The sequence below is a fragment of the Marmota marmota genome, unplaced genomic scaffold (genome assembly GCF_001458135.2).
Source record: "Marmota marmota marmota unplaced genomic scaffold, marMar, whole genome shotgun sequence".
NCBI classification, from domain to species: Eukaryota; Metazoa; Chordata; class Mammalia; order Rodentia; family Sciuridae; genus Marmota; species Marmota marmota.
The window spans coordinates 26,704,843-26,723,764 of record NW_026000221.1 but is presented as its reverse complement, the minus strand read 5'-3'; the positions used below and the strand labels follow the sequence as shown (position 1 = coordinate 26,723,764).

At 46.4% G+C, this 18,922-nt stretch overlaps 1 protein-coding gene across 11 annotated transcripts in view; it reads left to right on the top strand.

The window, feature by feature from the left end:
• Positions 1 to 7,921, top strand: part of Cyld (CYLD lysine 63 deubiquitinase) — a 65,689-nt gene extending 57,768 nt beyond the window's left edge. For all 11 annotated transcript variants that reach the window (XM_048792210.1, XM_048792209.1, XM_048792214.1 and 8 more), the window contains 3 exons: positions 379 to 497; positions 757 to 973; positions 2,680 to 7,921. In XM_048792210.1, coding sequence (XP_048648167.1) covers positions 379 to 497; positions 757 to 973; positions 2,680 to 2,864 — 521 coding nt within the window. In that variant the 3' untranslated portion in view covers positions 2,865 to 7,921. The remainder of the gene's footprint in view (positions 1 to 378; positions 498 to 756; positions 974 to 2,679) is intronic.
• The last annotated feature ends 11,001 nt before the right edge of the window (positions 7,922 to 18,922 follow it).

The following is an 18,922-nucleotide window of genomic DNA, read 5'->3' as shown; positions in this document are numbered from 1 at the left end:
GAAGTCAAACAACAACAAGTGCTGGCGAGGATGTGGGGAAAAGGGTACACTTGTACATTGCTGGTGGGACTGCAGATTGGTGCAGCCAATTTGGAAAGCAGTATGGAGATTTCTTGGAAAGCTGGGAATGGAGCCACCATTTGACCCAGCTATTCCCCTTCTCGGTCTATTCCCTAAAGACCTAAAAGAAAATGTCTTAAAAGATATTCCAAATTGAAGAAAATCTAGTTAAAGTTTAAGAGAATGGGGGGGGGGAGAGAATTTTTGAAGCCCTCAACATTGTCTTTTTTAATGCATAGTTCTTCTTTTTAACATTTTTCATGAAAGAATGCATGTGTTAAAGGCCCCTCCGCTCCCTTCCCTCTCCCCATGCTTCAGCTCCCAGGCAGTGCCGGATCTGTGGCGGGCTTGCCATGTATGAGTGCAGAGAATGCTATGACGACCCCGACATCTCAGCAGGAAAGATCAAGCAGTTTTGTAAAACCTGCAACACTCAAGTAAGTTTGCTTTATTTAATGAATGTGGAACCTTAAGGTATTTGTAGTTGAAAACAGGTTTCAGGTTTTGAAAAGTCTTTTTTAAGGTCATGATTAACTTTAAAAATCCATAATAAAATGATATTGTTTTTCCCTCTTCTGTTGACTTGCTGTGAAGCACTTGGTGGCTGTTTATCAGGATGTCATTAAGAGAAGTGAATCCATCACTTGAAACATGAAGCAAGGTGCACTCATGCCATTCTTTCATGGTCAATTTTAGGTCCATCTTCATCCCAAGAGGTTGAATCACAAATATAACCCCGTGTCACTTCCCAAAGATTTACCCGACTGGGACTGGAGACATGGCTGCATCCCCTGCCAGAAGATGGAATTATTTGCTGTTCTCTGCATAGAAACAAGCCACTATGTTGCTTTTGTGAAGTATGGAAAGGATGATTCTGCCTGGCTCTTCTTTGACAGCATGGCGGATCGGGATGGTATTTAAAACACCTTCTTCCTTGTGTGGCAGCCTGTTAGTGTGCAGGGGAATGGCTCATAGTGGGATAGCCTCTTCTGAGTTATAAGATATTTTGTGAGAAAATCCTTTCAGGAATATGTTAATGACTTAAATAACAGCTCTGCTGCTTAAACTAAGGAATGATATTGTTGTAATAATTAGTAATGCATATGGTCTGTATTAAAGAATCTTAAAATTCTTATTTTAGGACTGAAAGATTTTATTTTTTGCTTCCTTTCATTTTTTAATAAACCTAGTAACCATTTATTGAGCTCTTACTGACAAGTTCTCTGGGAATACATTAGTCATTCTATCCAAATTCTTGCAAGATGGGAGCAATTGCAGTTATTTGATATGAAATCTAAATTTTGCCCCTTTCCCTAAGAAATGAAATTGGCCAAATTATGTTGTTATATTGTGTAAATGCATGAATATGTAACAAGAAGTCTCACTATTATGTACAACTATGAGGTACCAATAAAAATGTAGAAAAAGAAAAGAAAAGCTGAGTTTTAAGGTTCCTAAAGGTACATAACGTATTTAACTCAGTCTTTCTGATCTCATAATTATGGTGTTTTTTTTTTTTTTGACACTACTGTATATTTTCTTCCAAATGGCAAAAGTTAAGAGCAGAAGTAACACCCTCTTTGCTGAAGTAAGCCTGTTCTGTATGTGACATGTTTCACCCTGGAGTGGGGGAGCAACTGTGCTTTGTGGGCCATTTGCTAGGGCGCTCATCATCATTGGGTACACACCTGAGTGCCAGAGGCTGGAGGAGGCGGCAGGAGTGAAATAGTTGTCAAAAGAGCTACCAGCTGCTTGTCTGAGCTTATAGGAAAGGTCATCCTAGGCAAGGCTGGGAAGTAAGTGTGACATCCAGGTCCCTCTGTTCTTCTTACCCCCCAGTTTTCCTTTAGCCACTCTCTCAAGCCCTAGTCCCCATCTTCTGGTGGCTCTCTAATAAATTAGATGCCACCAGTGACAGCCTCTTGACAAGGGGCCCAAGCTCTAGATGAACAGTTCTCAACCTTGGCTCGGCTCTCAGCTGCTAGGTGCAGCCTAGCCCTCTGTAAATGTGCCCTGCCCCAGTGAACGTCTGCCCTTAACAGTGTGACTCAAGAGCACAGGGAAAGCATCAGGAGAGTGGGGTTTTTTTTGTTAAACTGGAAGAGCTTTTCCCCGAATCAGAGCATCTTCACGCACAGATTGATAATATTCAAAACAAACTGTACTAGAGGTATGCAAATACATTTTTTAAATACAGGGAAATGTAATAGTGTTCATTTTAGTAGACCTGCTCACATTGGACAGTCTCTTGGTAAGCCGGGATGCTCATGTCTGGGAGGGTCATGGAAATGTGAAGAGCTGAACGCTGTGCTCATATGTATAGATCACACTGTTCCCTGAGTAACTGAAGAGGAGAGAAGCCTGGAAATTAGGTTGTGGGATCTTTTCAGGATCACCTGTGCTTTCACCAGTTTGATTCACTGTGGCCTCAGAACCCTTTCAGATGCTGAGATGAGAAAGCTGTCACCTTAAAGGAGCTTTCGCTTCTAGAAATCAGAAGTTCGGTGTTCAGAAGCTGAGAATCCGTCTGCTCTGTTCTAGGACTGCTGACTTGTTTTGGTGGGGCAGGAAGGGTCTGGAACCTCACTGCCCTAAGAAAGTTCTTTCTCTTTCTCTTAGGAGGTCAGAACGGCTTCAACATTCCTCAAGTGACGCCCTGCCCAGAGGTGGGAGAATACTTGAAGATGTCTCCGGAGGATCTGCATTCCTTGGACTCCAGAAGAATCCAAGGCTGTGCACGCAGACTTCTTTGTGATGCCTATATGTGCATGTACCAGAGTCCAACCATGAGCTTGTACAAGTAGCCGTGGTCATCTGGAGAGCTGAAGAGGCTGCGCGGACATTCCAGGGTGGCTCCTCCTCGCTGGGGCTTCTGTTCAGCGCCCATTGCCGGCAGTGGGTGTCTTGTGGAGATGGTCTTCAGAAAAGGATTCATGTGTTTCCAAATCAACTGCTTTTGTGTTTCTGAAGTATTTAATAAGAAGCATTTTGCACTCTAGAAAGTACGTTTGTGTTGGTTTTTTAAGAAATCTAAATGAAGTTATTATTACCTGAAGCTTTAAGTTAAGTGCATTGATCATATGGTATTTTTTGGAAGCATAAAATTTTAATTGTGACACTTTAAAACCTATTTTAGTCCATTGAGACTGTAAATAAATGTTTCTTCTTTATGGACCAAGGATATGAAATCATTTTTCCTTTGTAGCTAACAGATGCCTTGAGGAAGAAATAATTTGGTTTTATTGAGTCTACTTTCAATCCAGTTGTTAAAGCTGTACTGAGTTTGACTTGTTAATTCTTTCCTATACAGTGCTGATTCTTGCATGTCTGCAATCTGCTGCGTTTCTGTGTTTCTACAATACTGGTCAGAAAATACTGAGATTCCTTTAATGGTGTTGTTTTCTATTTGTTCTGTTTTTGAGATCAGTGAGTGATTCTGTCATAAAATGTCCATTTTTGGATGTAATTTTCTTGGAGGATTAGTCAGTTGAAGCTCTACAGTCACAGGAATAACTATCAACGAACAGGCTGCGTGTGTGTGTGTGTGTGTGTGTGTGTGTTGTGAGAGAGATTCCATTTTATGGAACAGAGAATGATAAATTCTATGAAAGGATTGGAATGATAAGTAAATTATGTATTGCTATACAATTATATAGTCTATAAGAAAATAAAATTGGCATATAGAATTACTCATTAACATTTCCCCAGAGACATTATTAGACATTTAAACCTCTATTATTTTAAATATTTAAGAGGTTATTTTAAATAAATCTCTATTTAAGGAAGATAGTTATTTTTTAAGTTTGATCGGTCACACTTAGTTCAGTTTGGTTTCACTTGAGATAGTAAGAGTTATTGATCATATTTTATTGCAAGTTAGCAGCAGCTTTACAGCTTTATCCTCCTTCTGATTAATTAAGTAGAAAATGGATGTTTTCTTGGGTACTTTCCATAGTGTGTGTAGACCACAGTGGATGTCGTAGACTAGAACAATAGATTATAAATGTTAATACTGTGGAATGTGTATTCTCTGAGTGTTCTTTTGTGGTGTTTGTTTTTCTGGGACAACTTCCTTTTCTTGCAGAAAGACAGAAAAGATGTCATATGTACATAGCATATGACTTTATAAAATGCTTAATGTCAAAGAATGGAGTCCTTACCAACCATGCAGTTAGCTTTTTTAAAGGCATTTTACCTTTTAGTTTCATCATTCCATCTTGCTGTGTCTGTTAGCTTTATAAATTCTAAGAAGGTACAGAATCGCCCTCATTTCTTAATGAAGACGTATCTACGTGTTGCACAAGGCTTTGTACGGCTGCATGCTTAGGTCCGGGTGAGGTGATGGCTGGAGGAGGCACAGAGGCTGAGGAGCCCTGCTGGCTGTCCCTGCTGGCGTCACCCTTGGCATGAGTGAGGGTTGTGGGGTGCAGTGACCAAGCTGTCTTCCAGATTTGAGCAGCAAACATTCGTTGGATGAAGAAATGGATGAAAGAGCCTATTGGCATGATTCTGAAAGGTCCTGGGTAGGAAGAATGGGTAGGACTCTATATCCAGGTGAGACTGGATTAACAGCTGTAGTGGAAAATCCAAGCTAAGGAAGATCCAGGGCCCGGCTTGCAAGGCAGAAGATTGAAGGCTTGTTTGGGTGCCTGCATGGTTTCATAGCGTGGGGGTGAAGGCTCCTTTAAGTGGGAAGGTCCTCATCCATAATTGGTCCCAGCATCTGCTGTAAGTGGAGCTGAGCATCCTTTAGTGTCACTTGGGAGCCAGCATGCAGTAACGGGTACCGGGGGCCAGCACTAGCGGGGGAGGCTGGGTTCTTGCCTTGCTCCTGAGAGCCATGGGGCCAGCGGGGAGCTTCTTCCCTACCTGTCTCTTCCGGCCCTTCTAGTTCCTGTTTCAGCAGACCGTGGTGTGTTGCGGGTACAGTCAGGGCAGAGACGGCTGATGTGCCTGTTTATTTCATTTTCAGTCTTAAGTCCTTAATATTTCCCTAGACATTAAATGTTTCAATTAGCCTTTTTTCTTATCAGATCTACGTTCAAAATTACAACATAGCAGAATCATCTGTTTATAACATGGTTCATGATCCATAATTAACAAATAGAAAATATAACAAGTTCCTCCATGTCCAAATAAGTGTGTGTATATGTGTGTGTTTATAGATGAGGGAGAGAGAGAAGTAACCATGTTAATAATATAGAGGCTAAGTGTATCCCATCCCTCATTATCAGCTTTATAAAGGAGTCTGACTCCATCCATAAAAGAATGTCTCCTAAGACTGGGAAAACAGAAGAAACAGTAACAAAAATCAGCATAATACAGTTGTTATAAGAATTTTCTCCTTAGAACAGTTTAGGATTTTTGTAACTTGTATTTGTCAAATGCTTAGGTAAATGACCAGGTTATTCCTATCCCTTAGTTTCATTTATTTTTTCATATATGTCATTTGAGAATAAGCATGAGACAGTGATTAATCTTATGGCACTTATATTGTCACTCAAATTCCTGGTTGTTTAAATGTGTCCTCTTCATAAATCCAGGAGTCACTCCCCTGTTCAGGGGGATTGGCTGGATCTCAATATCCATCTAGGTTATTTTGCATCTATTTGGATGATTGGAGACAGAGATGTGAGTGGAGAATTATTCAATATGAGGCCTTAGCTGAGTGACTGCCACCAACAGTATTTATGGGACATTGATTAGATGCCTAGGATTGTGTCACAGGGTGCGTGAGGCCCCGTCCTTGTCCTCAAACAGCTTGTCATCTGACTTCAGCAGCAAGACAGCTATTCATTGTTCTTAGCTTAAGGAGAGACAATGTGGTGTGACGGGCAGGTAGAAGACTAGGGGACAAGACACCTGGGTCCTTTCTCTGTTCTTGCTCTGTAGCCTTAGACATCCTGACTTTTTGAGCTTTAGTTTCTTCCTCTGGATAATGAGATGGTTATGATTTTGAATTTTATAGGAAAAAATAAGAAAACAAAAATTCCCAGGTCCCAGGCTATGCCGACTGGATCTGACTCCTCATGCCAGGGCTGGGGAAACTGTTGTTGGAAGCTCACCAGGTGAACCTGATGACCAGGTGACCAGTCAGGTTGGAAATCACTGAAGTGGAAGACCTCAAAGGTCCCTTATCTTTCTGTGATTATGGGATCATGTAATGCTGTAGTATTAATCATTCTACATAAATGTGAGTGATTGAATATTAATCATATTTATCAGTGTTTACATATGGCTTATATAAGAAATGCATTTTAGTGTGTGTACCTCAACCTAGGGGTTTTAGCAGTCTTTGGAATACAAGTCTTAAAAGCATATCTGATGTTATTTATCTGGACATTTTCCTTTCATTTTATTTCTTTAGGGGAAATTGAGGCTCTGGGAGCCAAAGAAATAGAAAAATGAAATTCTTATGTAAAGTTAAAAACAATTACATCATTTGTTGTTCTCTGCTTCTTTAGGATGAAAATTTTAAAATGACATGGGAAGATTTTTCTGTGGGGCAGGGTCCTTTTATTATAAAGTAAGATGTCCTTGTTAAAAAAAAGGAGAGGCATAAGGCCTATAATAAAAAACAAGGCTGCCTCCCCTAAGGATTGGTCATACAGACACCACCACTAACTCTCCATCATTGAAAGTCTTTGAATTCCCTAAAACCAGTGTGTTTGTGGAGTGGTGGGGTCTGGTGGGAGCGAAGAGAGTGTTAAAATGGAAACCAGTGTGCAGCAGACAGGGTGGAGAAGGGAAGAGGTGAAGCCCTAATAGCAGATGTGCACAGGGCCACAGGAAGGCAGGGTTTCTGTGGCTCTCAAGATTGTCCCTCTTGTCTAGACTTGTCTCTAGACTCCAGAGAGCCAGGCTTCTGCAGGACGTTTGTCTCTCCCTTGTCTTCCTTTTAGATGTCCTACTGTGGGGAAGAACAGGAGGAAGGGGCCTCTTCATCTGACTGTAAATCCTAGAACAGCTGATGGGCTTCTCTTGGGTCATAAAGCAGTGGTGTGCCAGGTGTGGTGGTGCACGCCCATAATCCAGTGACTTGGGAGGCTGAGGCAGGAGGACTGCAAGTTCAAAGCCAGCCTCAGCAATTTAGTGAGGCCATCAGCAACTTAGTGAGATTTTGTCTCAAAATAAAAAATAAAAAGGACTGGAGATGTAGCTCAGGGGTAAAGCTCCCCTGAGTTAAATCCCTAGTACCAAAAAAAAAAAAAAAAAAGGGGGTGGGGGGGAGAAAGAAAGAAAGAAAACATAGCAAAGAGCTGGCAGAGAAATAGAGTCCTCCCAGATCATGGTGAATGCGGGATTTCAGCCCGGGTAAAGAGCCTCAGTGGGTTTCCTGGCCCCTGGGCTGGTGGTGGAGGATCATCCTCCCGAGCACTGTGGCTTCAGGTACAAGTCTTTTGTGCTCTTAAATGCTGTCCTCTTCCACCCTTTGTTTATTCTAGAGGGATTGTGCTGGGGACCCAACTGTCTTTGGTTTTGTATTATAAAATGGCCTTGAGCTGTGGGATTTCAACACCGGACAGTCAGGTCAGCATCGTACCACAGACATTCATTGAAACCCCGAAACTTCCCAGGGTTGTCGTGGTTATCAGAGGGTTGGTGCAAAGGAGCCTGTTTCGTACTGCATTTCCATTTCCGGTGTCCTGTTCAACATTTTTTTTTTTTTTGCCTGAAGAATGTCCTATATTTATGAAAACATTCTTTAAGAAAAACACCACATAAAATATCCCTTTACTATCAGATTGCTCTGATTTAGCCTTAATTTTGTTAAATTTTTTAGAGATGAATGAAGTGCTGCTGTGGAAAGAAATGTACTATATACTATTTCTGTATCATTAAAATGAAATTTTTATGGTTCCTTTTCCTTGATTTCTTTGGGGAATGGTCACGGTGATGGGAAGGCCACAGTTGGGTCTCTTCCTCCACGTCTGCTTGGCGACAGCATGCCGGTTCCTCTGGGAAGGGCTGTACCTGGGCACATCTGTCCTCATCAAACCTCTGCTGTCGGGACAGTTGTTTTATAAAGCCCCGCATGCTCGTCCTGTCTGGGAGCTTGGCATTTCCAAGCTCTGAGCCTAACTGAAACGCAGTTCTACCCGCCTCAAAGCCGTTCCCACCAGCAGTTGTTCTCACCTGTGAACACGGCCCAGAGCTGTTTACTGTGGAGTGGTGTGTTCTGGTCCCGCTTTGTGACCCTCAGGAATGACGACATGACCTTAGGAACTGAAGTTCTCAGATCTTTTAGGTAATGGATACAACAAATTTCTTTCAGAAATGACTTGGCCGTCACTTACTCTGCCAAGGTAGGAAAGCTAGACTGGTCTTATTAACATTGGCATTAACAATGCCTTCAGTAAGCCTTTTATTAAAAAAAAAACAGCTGAATAAACCTGCTGATAACAAAACACCATTGATTTTCTTTGTCATATTCAAGGGTTATTATATTTTTGCATTGATTCCCATCTTCCTTCCTCTTTGGGTATATTAGTGGGATAGGGATAGTACCCATGTGCCCATCTGTGGATAGGCAGAGTCAAGTACAAAGGAGTCCCTGCTAAGGAGGGCTCATCTGGCCAGAGGAACCCTAATGCCACCCGGGCCTGTCTTCTGGGCCTGATGGCCCACGTTTTCCTTTGTGACCCCTGAATGGTGTGGGTGCTCTGCCCTGGGCAGTGGGTCTTGATCCTGGTTGCGGGTTGAATCCACCCGGGGAGACTTCCACGAAGCCACTGCTGTGTCCACCCCAGGCCTCCTGGGATCTCAGATGATGGGGCTGGCGGTGGGCATGTGTCAGAGCTCCTCCACTAGTCCAACCTGCAGCCAGTGCTGGGCCCGCTTGTCAGAGACATGGAGTGTTCTACTCCATCACAGGATCTACTTCTCATTCCCTGGTGGAACTTTCTGTTCCAATAAAAGACAGGACAGACTCCAAATGGGAGGTGGAGACTCTGTTGTCCAGCTGCTGGCCTTGGGAACATGATGGGCGTGTGCTGGAGACGGCAGAAGTGAGTTTGGAAGCAGGATGGAAATTCCCCGACTTGTGAAGAGGACTCCATCAAGATGGCTCTAAAGGTGTGTCACGCGGATGCTGTTGTCCTTGTTCAGGAAACATTTCAAAATGTGTATGCATTTCGCATCACAAGCTTTAGTTGTCTAAAACAAAACCAGCTCACAGGGTCGATAAAGGAAGGGAGCAGAAGGGTTCTGGGGAGGGCCTGCTTTCAGCAGCCTTCCCCTCCACGCGCTGAACTGGGGACATTCAGGTTTGGGTGGGTCTCCAAGGTTGGTTGACGGCTTTGCAGTGCTGAATTTGTTTTGGGGGAGTCGGTCATTTCTGGGATCTGATTAGGGCAATTAGGTGAGCCACCTAGAACTGGGCATCATGAAAATCAGGTTACCGACACAGCACAGTGATTCTCATCACAAAGTGCAGCTCAAATTTGCAAGTCTGTCCTCTTTTTGAACCCAACCAGTTTCCTAGGGTTATGAGAGTTCCTAAATTTCAGAGGTCAGACCATCCCCTTACAAATAACACCCAAATGTGCTTTAAACATTGTCTTTTCCAGAGGAGGTGGTTTCCGATTGCATTAGGGCCTAAGGGTAGGCTAGGAAGTTGACTCTCTACCCAGCCTTCCCTGGTCCCTCTCTAACCATCTGAGACACTGAGAGTGACCTCTGAGGTCTAACCTTGTGGGTGCTAGTTGGTGCAAGTCTCACCAGCCTGTTGAATAAATGCAGTCAGGCTGTGGGCCACTACGACTGGCTTCTTGCCTGGTCAAGTTGACCACAGAGGGTGCTCTGGATTTGTGGGGTGGGGTGATGATATGGGATGTATGCATTTTAAACAAATGTGTGCTTTACTATTTCTGGCCATCTCTGAAAACTTCAGCATGTTTTGCTCCTATGCATTTCCAAACTGTGCCTGTAGGCCACCTGTGACAGGTGGGATGGGCTACTCTGGACAGACAGTTGCAGATGTCTGTTTGGTGGAGCACCTCAGAGAGGCCCTTGAAGCACTTTAGCCAGTGGGGTGCTACTAAGTGTGACAGGTTTTGGGGAGCCCTGATTTGTAGCCTTTGCTAATTGTGTGGTATAAATACCCACACCACAGCTGATTGAAACTACCAAAGTGACATCTTTGGAAAAGAGGCACAGTAGGATTCATATCAGTGTTCAGGGTTTTCATTGAACAGATTTGGTACACATGAATACCCAGGCATTGACCAGAGGTCTGCAAACTAGTGCCCATGGATCAAACCCAGTCTAACGTTTTCATAGCATTTTACTGGAACACACTCATGCCCATTCATTTATGCACTAGCTATAGCAGCTTTTGCTCTGTATGGGCAGAATACAGTGGTTGTGATAGAGACCTTATGACATGCACAGAATGAACTATGTACTAAGTGACCCTTTACAAGACAACTTTTCTTATCTTTAGCATAGATAATGGTAAAGTATAAAATAACATTGTCTAAAATAATTATGAAATAATTAGGTATGACATAATTAGGAAGTGAAAAATTTTGAGTGTTTACTACCTTTGTTTTAAATATAACATTTAATTTTATGTTCATATAATTTAATTTTAATAATGGGTGCATTTAAGAACTGGCTCATACATTCATAAAAATTTAATGATTGGCTCTCATGAGCCCCGGCAGCAGTTCCACTTTGCTACTCACATCATCTCAAGTGTCCCTGCAAGCACTTTTAGGGACCTGACCCTCTGACCATGTGGGTATGTGGGCTCTGCAACCAGTAACAGGGGCCTTCTCTGATTCCTTCAGTTTTCCTTCCTTTGCATCTTGATCACTGCCTGGTACAAAGTAGGTGCTCAAATATTTGCTGAATGAAAGAAGTAGTTCAGCCTTTTGTGAAGAGAAGCTACCACCCCATTCACTATTGTGGATCTCACCAGAATCCGATCACTGTCTGCATTTCTTTTGAGAAAGCACAAAGAGGTCCCAGTCTCTGCCTCCCATACAATGTTCCTCTTAGAAGTGGAGATGTCGTAGAACTTCCCATAAGGCTTTTATGAACTTTAAATGAAACCGTGTTTGAGAAGTGCTTGTCACAGTGCCTGGTGCTTAAAACCCCTCCCTAAATAGTAGCCATCAGAAACAGCAGCCGCAGCAGCAGTAGTGGTACTATTATCATCATGAACTTGAGAGAAAGTGGCAAATCTAATCAACATGTCGCTTTCCACCTCTCTTCTGCCTTCATGATCTTATATTCAGGTCATGCTCTATAGATTGTTTCCTAAGATTACTTTCTCAGCCATCTTGTCCTTCTGAATGCAGCAGCGCCATCTCGTGGTCATTATGGGTTATGACAATGTCCTAGATACTAGCTCCCAAGTAAGTCAGCAAAGCCGACCCCAGGTTGGGGAGCAGCAGGTGACTTTTAAAAGCAAATGTGGCAGGCAGGGCTACATGGCAGATTACAAATTATAATCAAGATGGTTTAAACTTTCTCTGAGTATTTTCAAGACAGCTGGTTAGCAGGGTCCATTCTGCTTGTGACTGTCCTCTCTCACAATTGACTGCCCTTTTGTCTCAGTCTCTCCATCCATCTTGAGCTTTTAGTCGCCCTGTACTAACAGCATTTAGAATGAGTTAGTGCCATCTACTGGGCAAACGCAGAAAGGTCAGGTGTGAAGTCCTCTCTGGCATCTGTAGAGAAATGAATTACGAATCTACAGCTTCAGGGGGGAAAAGTAGGTAAATAGTAGGACCCTGAAGTCACACCCCTTAGTTGGTGCACATCCCTCATTGTAAGCTTACCAGCTACTGCGTTAACTTTCTACAGCTTGCCTCGGCAGCCACACTGTCATCAAGAGTGACCTGGGGATCTGCTGCCTCTGAATCATCATGGAAACTTTAGAGACACAGACTGAGGGGTGGGGCACCAAAGTCATGACCTTCCTAGGTGGCCTCTTGGTCTCAGTTTCTCCATCTCTCACACAGGGGACTTGGACTATAATCTGCTGTGACATTCAGGGTCTTGGTGCTTTGTGGGTCCCTCCCCAGGCGACACTTGTGGTGGTGTCTGGGTCTGGAGTGAGCTTGCTGACTTCTCTAGGTTCAATTCTTCCTCGGCCTCTCTTGTCCCTGACAATTGTACACAACTTCTGGGTCACATGGACATGTCATACATATGTGCTTATTTTTAAAAGCCTTAATGTTTTACCTACCTTATACCCAGCCCTTGTGTAGCTGAGAATTTTTTCTAAGAAAATAATGATTATGTGTGTCCAAGAGTAGCACATATAAGATTTATCAAAAGATCAAACTTGGAAGCTTAAATCTTCCAGACTTTGCTAAATGATGACCTAGTTGGACCAGGGAGTATGGCTCATGGACAATTCTTCTAGAACACTGTTTCTTAAGGGCATGGGCAATATTATTCATGCAACATTAGGTGAAAAACAAGTGGGCTATAAAAACGTATGCATCCTAATAGACCTAATTTTGTTTATAAAAATATTTGTGGATGGACCAAAAAGTGTGTGAGCAAGGAGGACATGGACTACAGAGATTACAGGGACAGCAGATGGTTTTGTGTCTTTATTTTTCTCTTGTCAGTCTTATCCAAATTGAACCCAGCATTTGCCTGAATGACAGGGGACGCAGGGAGGGTGGCTGGGCAGGAGCCATTTATCAGAAGGAGATAATGAGCCCAGGAAAGTTTGTGAGCCGTAAATCAAACACTGTGGAGGTGTTTGGGATGTGGAGTGGTGATTTTGGAGGTCATTCAGAAGAGACGCACATTTTCACGTTTTGAAAGAGCCCACATCCTGGCCGCCCTGGGGAGCAAAGGCTGGAGTCCGGGGAAATGGACAGAGGCCTGGGCTCCTGGGGATCACGGATTCTATGACTCCCGGGAGGGAGTGAATGGCAGCTGGTGTCCCAGGGTGAGGCAAGAGCTCACCACGTGGAAGGGGTGGGCACGGCAGGTGCTGCCACTGGCTGCCGTCAACACAAAGCTGTCTCCAGACCAGGAGGGCCGTTCTGAGGATGGGGGTCCTGGAGGGAACAGCAGATAGCATACGGTGTCAGGATCACACTGGGGAGACTGAGGCAGCCCAGGGGTTGTCACCACGAGGCAGGGAAGCAGGAGTGTGCTCCATCTGGTGTGGTGTAAACCACTGGCCAGGACCGTCTGGGGTCTTTTCCACTCTGCCCTTCCCTCTGGGTCCAACTCTTCATACAGCTGCCCAGGGAACCCTTCTGTGCCGTCTCCCTCACCTGCCAGTGGGTGGAATGGGGGTTTCATTTGGCTGGTGGAGAAACTGAGGCCAAAGGAGCTGGGTGGTCTCACCCGCATGAACAGCCACCAGACGGTGCCCTGGTGCTCTCAGCCCAGGGCTCAAGAGGAGCAAAGTAGCTCCCCCAGGGCAGGAGCCCCACAGGGAAGGGGGAGGAGAGAGTGCAGGGCCACCGACCAGGCAAAGGCACTGCCCACACCAGCCTCAGGTGCCAGACTCCAGGACAGGCTGAATAGAAGGTGCCGGCTGGGGAGAGGAGGAGCGTGGCTGAGGCGGGCATTTTGTACTGTGAGATGGACATAAACCTTTGGGATCAGGAGTGGAAGGTTACGGTTTGGATCTGAAATGTCCCCCAAAGACATATGTTTGAAAGACCTTCACGGCCCTGTTGGGAAGGATGAAGGCTTTATGAGGTGAGGTCTCGTGGAAGGAAGTTCGGTCACTGGGGGCAAGCCCTTGAGGAGGACATTGGGACATCAGTCTCTTTCTTTCTCTCTTTCTTCCCTGCTCTCTAAGGTGAACAGGCCCCTTCCACCATGACACACTGTACCACCGTGAGATGCCAGAGCACCTCAGGCCTAAAGTAACAGGGCCAAGTGACCATGAATGTAAACCTGTGAAACTGTGAGCCAAAATAAACCCTTCCCTTATTAAGTTGATTTATCTCAGGTATTTTGTCACAGTCACAGAAAGCTGGCTAATGCAGATGGGGTTCATCCCTTCAGTTTAAAACTGGAGAACCTGGGGCCTAGGGAGGTAGACAGTACCCGTAGGTGCAGGTGAATCAGAGGCAGAGCTGGGTGAGATCCCAGACATGGGGACTCCTACTCACCCCTGGGCCTGTTCCCACCCTGGAGTATTAGCAGCTGGGGCATTAGTGGGGGGCACTGCTCCTGCACTTTCTCCTTCATTGCCTACTGGACCTTCCCTAAATGGTGGGGGTGGGCTGGCCCAAATGCTGACCTTCTTGGGCTTCTTGGGCTGCAAGGATTCCGAAGCCTGGTGGAGGTGTGCACCTGGAAGGGCCTGTTGCTAGCTCCTGATTTCACCACATCGTCCCACGGCTGCCTGGGCCTGGCTAACACCTTCCAGGTCTCAGACCTGCACCACCCTCCCTCTCTCTCCTCCTCGCTCACTTACTACTTCCTCCCCCACTTGGCACAGGTGGAAGGGATCCAAGGCTTCCCTGCACAAATGCCACTCCCAGCACCTTCCTGAGTGCCCAGAACATCCCAGTTTACCTCTAAAACTCCAAACAACCCATCCTTGTCTCCAAGGCAACCTCCACTCAACTGATGCCATCCCTCGCCTTTTTTTTAATCCGCCATTTCCAGCAGTGGGGCTCCCAGAGGGTGAAGACCATGTTGCTCTGTCTCCCTGGCCTCCTGCATTGGGCAGCCCAACTCTGGGGCACTCCCTGTCATTGGAAGGTGGAATGAGTGACAGGAAAGGTGTGGGCACTGGACATTTTTCAGGGCATTTCCAAGATGAGTGTTCTTTTGTGCCCGTGAAGTCTGGGTTGTCAGGACTTTCTATTCCCCTCCATGAAGGGAGCCAGAAAGCGTGTAGCATGTGTCCTTGAGCAAGAGAGGGATCTCCCTCTGCTCCAGCCCGGCTGGAGGAACATGGGATCAGACAGACGGAGCCATTTGCTTTCTGTGGCAAATTCTCCCCGCAGCGACGTCGGTCTGTCTTCACCCCACTCTCTCAGGACCCCTTGAGCCTTGGGCTTTGGGTCGTTGTACCCATCTCTTCTTGCCAGGCCTCACCTGGTATGTGTCAGGGACAGTAGTGTCTGGTCACAGGTAGGTCCACCTCCTTGTGAGCCAATGGCACCCACATGCTCTGTAACACCAGCCCCCAGCAGGTTGCCTGGACTCCGGCCATTATGTGCTCCTTGGCAAGACTCTCTCTCCATGGCCTCCAGTTTCTCCATCTAAAAAACGAGGTGTCCTAGATGGTGGCTCTCCAGCTCACTGCTCCGTGGGCCAGGCCGCAACCTGAGGAGAGGAAGATGGTTGGTGCGGGGGCGGGGAAGAAGCGTGAGTAGCGAGCTGAGCATAGGCTGAGTTTCAAACACCACCAGGAATTTCTGAGAGAAGTGAGGGTCCCTCATTTGTAAACTCCTGGTAACCTTTGTTCTTCAGCCCTCCATGGGCCAACAGTTCACGGACTCAGACATCCGCTGCTGCCATATCCTTCCCGTGGGGGACACAGGCTGGTGGCAGCAGGGTGGGAAGCCAAGACTCGGGCGGGCTTGAGTTCTGACTGCGGGTCACCCCTGCAGCATGCCAGCTGTCATGTCCCCAGCCCTCTTTGTAGGACGATCGCCTTCCTTTCGGGGCGCCAGAGCTAGCATATGAATTTTTGATCAGATTGCCTTTTGAGTGAGTCGACTGTCACGAATAACAGGGCAGAGGGCGCCAGCCTTGTGTCTTTAACCATAACTGTTCCAATTAATTATGGGTTTAATTAGCATACATCGAGAGCGGCCCCGGAAAATAATACTTCATGGGTTACAGATGCTCTAGCAGCTGTAACATGAAGTGTGATCCCGGGCTGGGGGAGAGATAGTTATTAATAAATTACTCCCATTGTCAGAGACCCTTATTTATATAAATTAGCAGGGGATACATAATCAACTTTAACTGTATAATTTATAATAATTGATTTCATTTTGACTGACCACTAGCCGCTTACCAAATACCCTCGGAAGAAAAATTGCCCTATTAGGGTAAGTTTAATCCTAAACATAGCTAATGAATCCTATTACTTTAAGGTCATATTTGAAGCTTTTGTTAATTGTCAGAACCATTTTAAATTGATTAGAGTTAAATCAAATCAATGTAATGTTTAGAAAAAACAATATTTCTAATGGATGAGGCCAGGCTGACCTCGAATAAACATATTTATCAACCGATTCCTGGTGACGAGAAGGGGAACAGCTGGGCCCATAATTCACATTTGTCTATAATATGGGAAATGTCACCAGGCAATTAGTTATGTCAGGTAATGAATAGGGAGCGTGGGGACTCCCCTCTGGCAGCTGGGGTGGAAGGGGATGGAATGTTCCAGTGGTTCACCTGGGGGAGGCCTCTCCTTCCTTCAACCTACACAGGGCTTCCAGAGTGGGTCCTTGGAGTGTTTCCTGAAGCTCACCTGGCCACCGATGGCCACTGGTTTCCCCAGCTACCCAGGCCTTCTCCAGGGGCTCGGCTGGCTGAGCCCAGCACACACGGGCTCCTTCATCCCTCGGGTGGGCTCAGGCTTCGCTGTGTTGGGAAGAACCCTGAGCCCCAGGCTCCAGGAAACCTCCAGGTAAGGGCCGCAGGGCAACGCAGGTACCCATCCCAGCTCCCAGACTCGGCCCAAGCTCCTGGAGGAAGTCCTGTTGCTCTCCTAAGCCCTGGGTCTCAGATTCCCACCCACGACAGGAACGTCAGGAAGGGCGACTGAATGCAGGAAGTGGACGCTGCAGACCGACTTGATACTCTTGCAAGTTCTGTCTGGCCGGAGCACACCACCTGCCACCTTCTGACCATTCACCAAAGGCCAAGTGCTTTACAGACGTCCAGCCGGTTTTGTGACATTCCTAAGAGGTGGGCTGTGGTATCTCCATCCTACACAGTAAGTTGTTTATCCAGGATGACTTCCTGAACAGCCATGGAGCCAGGATCCGAACTCAGATCCAGGAGAATCTGAAGTCCTTTCTAGGGTCCTTGGTCAATAGGGCTTCTTGCAGGAGGGGGCCCTGAAGAAGGGGTTTGGATTTTCAGAGGGGTTCTGGACAGTGCTCCAGGCCACCTCCCAAGAACAAGGTCAAGGTGTGGGCAGAACAGATGTGGAAGGAGGGAGAAATGTTTTCCCCCAGGGTCTCCTGCTTCTCCCTCTGGCTTCTTCCCCAGCCCAGAGGGTGGTGATGGAGTATACTGTGGGCAGGAGGGCTCCCGGGCGGTGTGGCCTCGGGCTGAGTCCTCATCAGAAACCACGTTGACTCAGGAGGGTAACTGGGGCTCAGTTTCCAGGCTGTGAAAGAGGCCCCCACCCAGAGCATATTCCATTTCAGGGAAAGGGCACAGAGTGAACAGGCGCATGAAGGGCACTGGAGGAACATCTCATTCTCTGTGTCCCCACGTCTATCACGCTGGCCAGGCAGATGCACCCACAGGACCATCCACAGTGGGTTAGTGGCAGGGGGGCAGGAATCTTTCACTTTTTATTTCAGCTTCTGCTTGGGGTCCTGGGGACAGAATGGAGAAGACAGGCCTGAAAGAGCAATTTGGGGCGCCCAGGAGAGGAAAAGCGCTGTCCCTCTGCCGGGGAGGTGACTCTGCAGACCAGCCGGAGTGACCTCACCATGATCTCCGAGGGCAGCAGCTTCAGATCTCCTAGGAGCCCATCCTGAGGAAGGCAGGACAGCGGCTTCACGAGCCCCTCCCCACCTGGAGGAGGCTCACAGCCCCCTGAGTGGGAGGCCAGAGAGGGCAACAGCCAGAAGTCATGCCCCCATTCCCACAGGCTTTGCCTTCCTCCAGGGTGTGGTCGACCCGCGTCCCTGATGGCCAGAACTGGTGGGGGAGGGGAGTGTGCAGAAACCCCAAACCTGCCCGGCCCCCAGCCAGCCCGGGGCGTACGGCCACACCGTGCCAGTGACAATCATAGATGACATGCCAGTGACAACCCCACGGTCCCAGGGGTGTTCTGAACGCTTTACAGATGGCGTCTTAGTTGGTTCTCCCTAAATTTGTGGCATGGTAAGTACTGTCATGTGTCACAATCGTCTTGTTTTATCAATGTTTCAACTGAGGCACTGAGAGGCGGACACCTTGTCCACAGTCACCACTCGTGTTGGGGGGGGGTGGCACTGTCATTCAGGCCATGCTCCTTCAGGGCCTGAGCTCATCATCACTCCCCGACACCTTCTCTTCAGATGCAGAAGATGGAGGCTTGGGAATAATTTCTGATCATCTGAAGCAATTTATGCCTGATCACAGGCCCCTTCAATGACGGCAGGTCTTTGTCATTAAAAACCATTTTTTAAAGACAAATATAACCGAAGCTGGTACAATTTGAGCCACGAAATAAACATCCACAGTATTGGATCGTAACCCTAAGAAAAAAAGTAAACACCCATGAGTCCACATGATGAATAAATGATTGAATAGGTTAAAAAAAGGGGGGGGGGAGGGAGGGGAAAGGGACAAAAATCCTCCTTAAAGAAAATTGCAAATAAGATGCTTGTGCAGATGTCCCTGGCTCTGGGGGATGCAGCCTGACTCCAGTGGAGGCTGGCCTCAGTGACTCTCTTCCAACAGGGATGGTGGACATAACAAATCCCACCATGATGCACAATTATGATGCACCAGTTTAGAAACATGGAGAAAAAACCAGCAGCTGTTATGGAGAAGTTTTGCAATTGAGGAATATCCTCAAAATTTCTGACCAATACCCTTCAAAAGTGTCAAGGGCATGAAAGACAAGGAAACCCACAGACCCAAGGAGTGCCAGGAGTCCTTACGGCCAATGCCATGTTGTCCTGGAACGGAAAAAGGACGTTTGTGTCAAAACTGGAGAAGTCTGGATAAGGCC